Source organism: Brachycentrus maculatus, unplaced genomic scaffold, assembly GCF_059751285.1.
Source record: "Brachycentrus maculatus isolate JH-2025_06_01 unplaced genomic scaffold, ASM5975128v1 h1tg001573l, whole genome shotgun sequence".
NCBI lineage: Eukaryota > Metazoa > Arthropoda > Insecta > Trichoptera > Brachycentridae > Brachycentrus > Brachycentrus maculatus.
The window spans coordinates 4,533-7,943 of NW_028282200.1; the positions used below are offsets into that span (position 1 = coordinate 4,533).

General features: G+C 37.5%; 1 protein-coding gene across 1 annotated transcript; it reads left to right on the top strand.

Moving 5' to 3' along the window:
* The first annotated feature begins 1,052 nt into the window (after positions 1 to 1,052).
* Positions 1,053 to 2,078, top strand: LOC148298815 (aldehyde dehydrogenase 1A1-like). The gene is given in 1 exon segment (XM_088276628.1): positions 1,053 to 2,078. A coding segment is annotated over 1 exon segment (1,026 nt).
* The last annotated feature ends 1,333 nt before the right edge of the window (positions 2,079 to 3,411 follow it).

The window sequence follows — 3,411 nt, forward strand, 5'->3', positions numbered from 1 at the left end:
GGCTTGGAAACCGAATGAGAAAGGATGACCCTTTTTTTAATCTATTGTAACCTATCATTGTACTTTATTCAGATCAGTGATGGTGAACTAGATCTGCCATCCTTTGGCCTCAACGATATAGACATGCAACACCAAATATTGTTGAATCAAGTATAGGCCTTGTTTATCTTCTTTGGGGAAAATAATTTTGGAAAATTGGTTTTCAAATTACAAGATGTAAGCTTGGTTATGACGAATATACTTTTAAGCTGTTTGTCGAATATTTTATTGTTCTTATGTGCATTCTGCTGCACTATTTTGTAAAGATTCTTCACCTTATCTTGGGACACTTTAGTAATCAACTTGGTTACTTTTAGGGTCGAAAATATCAAAGAATGTGCCATTTTGATAGGAGTTCTGAAACATTTTATTATATTTATATCATATAGTATCATATAACATTGTATACATATTAAAATTATCATAACCCCAAATATCTGTAATACTCTCTCCTAGCAAATTGCAGCTTAGCAGTGAAACTTAGTCTCAATAAAGATTAGAAACCTCTGCATTTTAACTATTAAATATTATCTGGAACTCCTTTATTTACAACTTCAGAGGCTTAGAATAATATCTTAATATCTTTCATGAAATTTGAGGAAAAGCTAAAGAGTGTATCAAAGAAACTCTTCATTAATGGCGAGTTTGTAGATTCCAAAGAGGGTCAGCCATTTGATGTGATAAATCCGGCTGATGAGTCAGTGATCGGGCAAGGAATTTCAGGGACTTTCGAGGATGTGGATAATGCTGTGAAAGTTGCTCACAAAATTTTCAAGGGGGAATGGAAAAAGACAAATGCTGCAGATCGAGCTCGAATGATGTACAAATTCGCTGATCTCATCGAAAGTAACGCCTAGTGGCTCGCTTACTTTGAAACTCTCAATAATGGAAAACCCTTATCTGTTTCGCAGAATGAAGATGTCCCATTTACTGCATATATTTACCGATACTTCGCAGGCGCTGCGGACAAAATTAAAGGCAACACTTTAACAATGTCAAATCCATTTTTTGGAATGACCAAAAAGTAGCCTATCGGAGTGGTCGCACAAATCATACCTTGGAATTACCCATTATTGATGATGGCTTGGAAAGTTGCCCCTGCCTTGGCTGCAGGATGCACCATCGTTTTAAAGCCGGCCGAGCAAACTCCCTTCACTGCTTTAATGCTAGGACACTTATTCAATGAAGCCGGATTTCCCCCTGGGGTAATAAATATTGTAACTGGCTTTGGAGAGACCGGAGCTGCTTTGTCACAGCATCCCCTCGTTCGGAAGGTTTCTTTTACTGGCTCGACGTAAGTTGGGTATTTGATTATGAGGAATTCCCACAAACACAGTTTGAAGCCCATCACTCTGTAATTAGGTGGAAAATCAGCAAATATTATCTTACCAGATGCTGATTTAGATCAAGCTGTCGAGCAGGCTTGCATCGTTTTTTCTAACGCAGGACAAAGCTGTGTTGCTGGGACGAGGACATTCGTTCATGAAAGCATGTATTAAGCATTTATTGAGAAAGCCAAAATTGTTGCATAATCAATTACTGTCGGAGATCCAATGGACCCAGCCTCGACCCAGGGAGCTATTATATGCAAGGAACAATTCGATAAAATACTAGGTTATTTAGAATCAGGGAAGCAAGAAGGAGCACGGCTCATCACTGGAGGCACACGGGTCGGAGTAAAGGGCTTTTATATTTCCCCCACCATTTTCGCTGATGTCCGAGACGAAATGAAAATTGCGAAGGAAGAAATCTTTGGGCCTGTCATGAGCATTTTAAAGTGGACGACTTAAGATTAGGTTATTGAAAGGGCGAACAGTCTGCCATATGGATTGGGAGCAGGAGTAGTTACAAAGGATGTGAACAAAGTGCTGAAGTTCGCAGATCAACTCGAAGCTGGCACAGTATATGTGAATTGCTATGACTACACAGAAGGTTCGACTCCATTCGGGGGCTATAAAGATTCAGGGATAGGAAAGGATCTTGGGGACTAAGGCATCGAGAGCTATCTTCTTACGAAGACAATCATTATAAAAGGATAAGAGTGATGAATATTTCTTAATATGAATGTTAGTTCCATAAAAGAGCACCATCATTTTTCCCACTTTATTTTGCTTTAGTAAAAGTCGATTATACTTTGGGGATTATTCCTGAGCAATTTTCCATAACTAACTTCCTAAGTTTCATTATCCCCGTATTTGATCACGAATGTCTTATGAATTTCCATGATCTTTAAAGTGTTTTTGTTGTTCAAGAGCTTTCGTTTCTCTAATTTACTACTTAAATCATTATGTTTTGATTTTCTCAGCTTTTCATCTATCCTTTTATCCGATGGCTTGCGCTGAGCCTGTTCCCAAATTTGCCTTTCGAACTCTATGACTTTTTTCCTAGAATTTACTAAGTTTTAAGCGGGTTACCATGTCGCCTCCATTCTGGAATATCCTCTCCAGTGCACTAAGTATAAAATTCGGGTATTCTAATCGCCATTGCCTTCTATCTTTTTGTCCAAAATTCTATAAACTTCATATTCTGGGTTCTCACATTCTTCTTCGCTGCTGCTATTCGCCATAAGTTGTCTGAGTAATAAAATTGCAATCAGTAATGTGAAGATTCATTGCCCGCATTTCCTCCAATTAAATAGGTATAAATATATGAGTATTTTCAGTATAATAATTGTATATTGAGATAATCATATCGATTGCTTCTATTCTTAGACTTTTGCTTTTTATTAACTTTCGACAAACTTTGCTAATCTTTATGGCGCTAACTACTGAATTTTCATAAGTTCTGCACCTATTTCTGACTTTCGATCTAGTTTTGCTAGTAACCGAATTTTGGTTTCGATAAATTGAACATTACTAGGATCCGCTTCCAGAACTAAGTTCATTGTACTTAGTGCCTTTTCATACTCTTTGATTTCCTATTCTATTATTGCTTTCATGTAGAAAATTTGAGCGTTTCTGTTCCCTAGGGCAATTGCTTGGTAGATATCCTTCAAAGACTCTTCAGGTTTAATGTTCATGCTAATAGAAACCTTCATCCTGCCAACATAGGACCCCATGAAATCACTTTTAGCTTTTATTGCTAGAGTATAGGCATCGTATGATTTTTTGACATCAGTGTCCGTATACAGTATACCCAAGTTATGCCAGTTTATGTGGTTTTCAGGTTCGAGTTTGCTTAGTTTTTAGAAGCTTTAGATCGCTATATTTTTATAAGTTGTCGAGCTTTCATTTAAAGACAGCAATTGGGAGGAACTTAATTAAAATGCCAAATTAGCGAGTAGGCTGAGAGCCTGTGAAAAGTTCGAGTCTATTTTGCAGGCTTTCAGCAAATCACCAACTGCTGCTTCCTTTTTATTCAAGTTCATGAGTG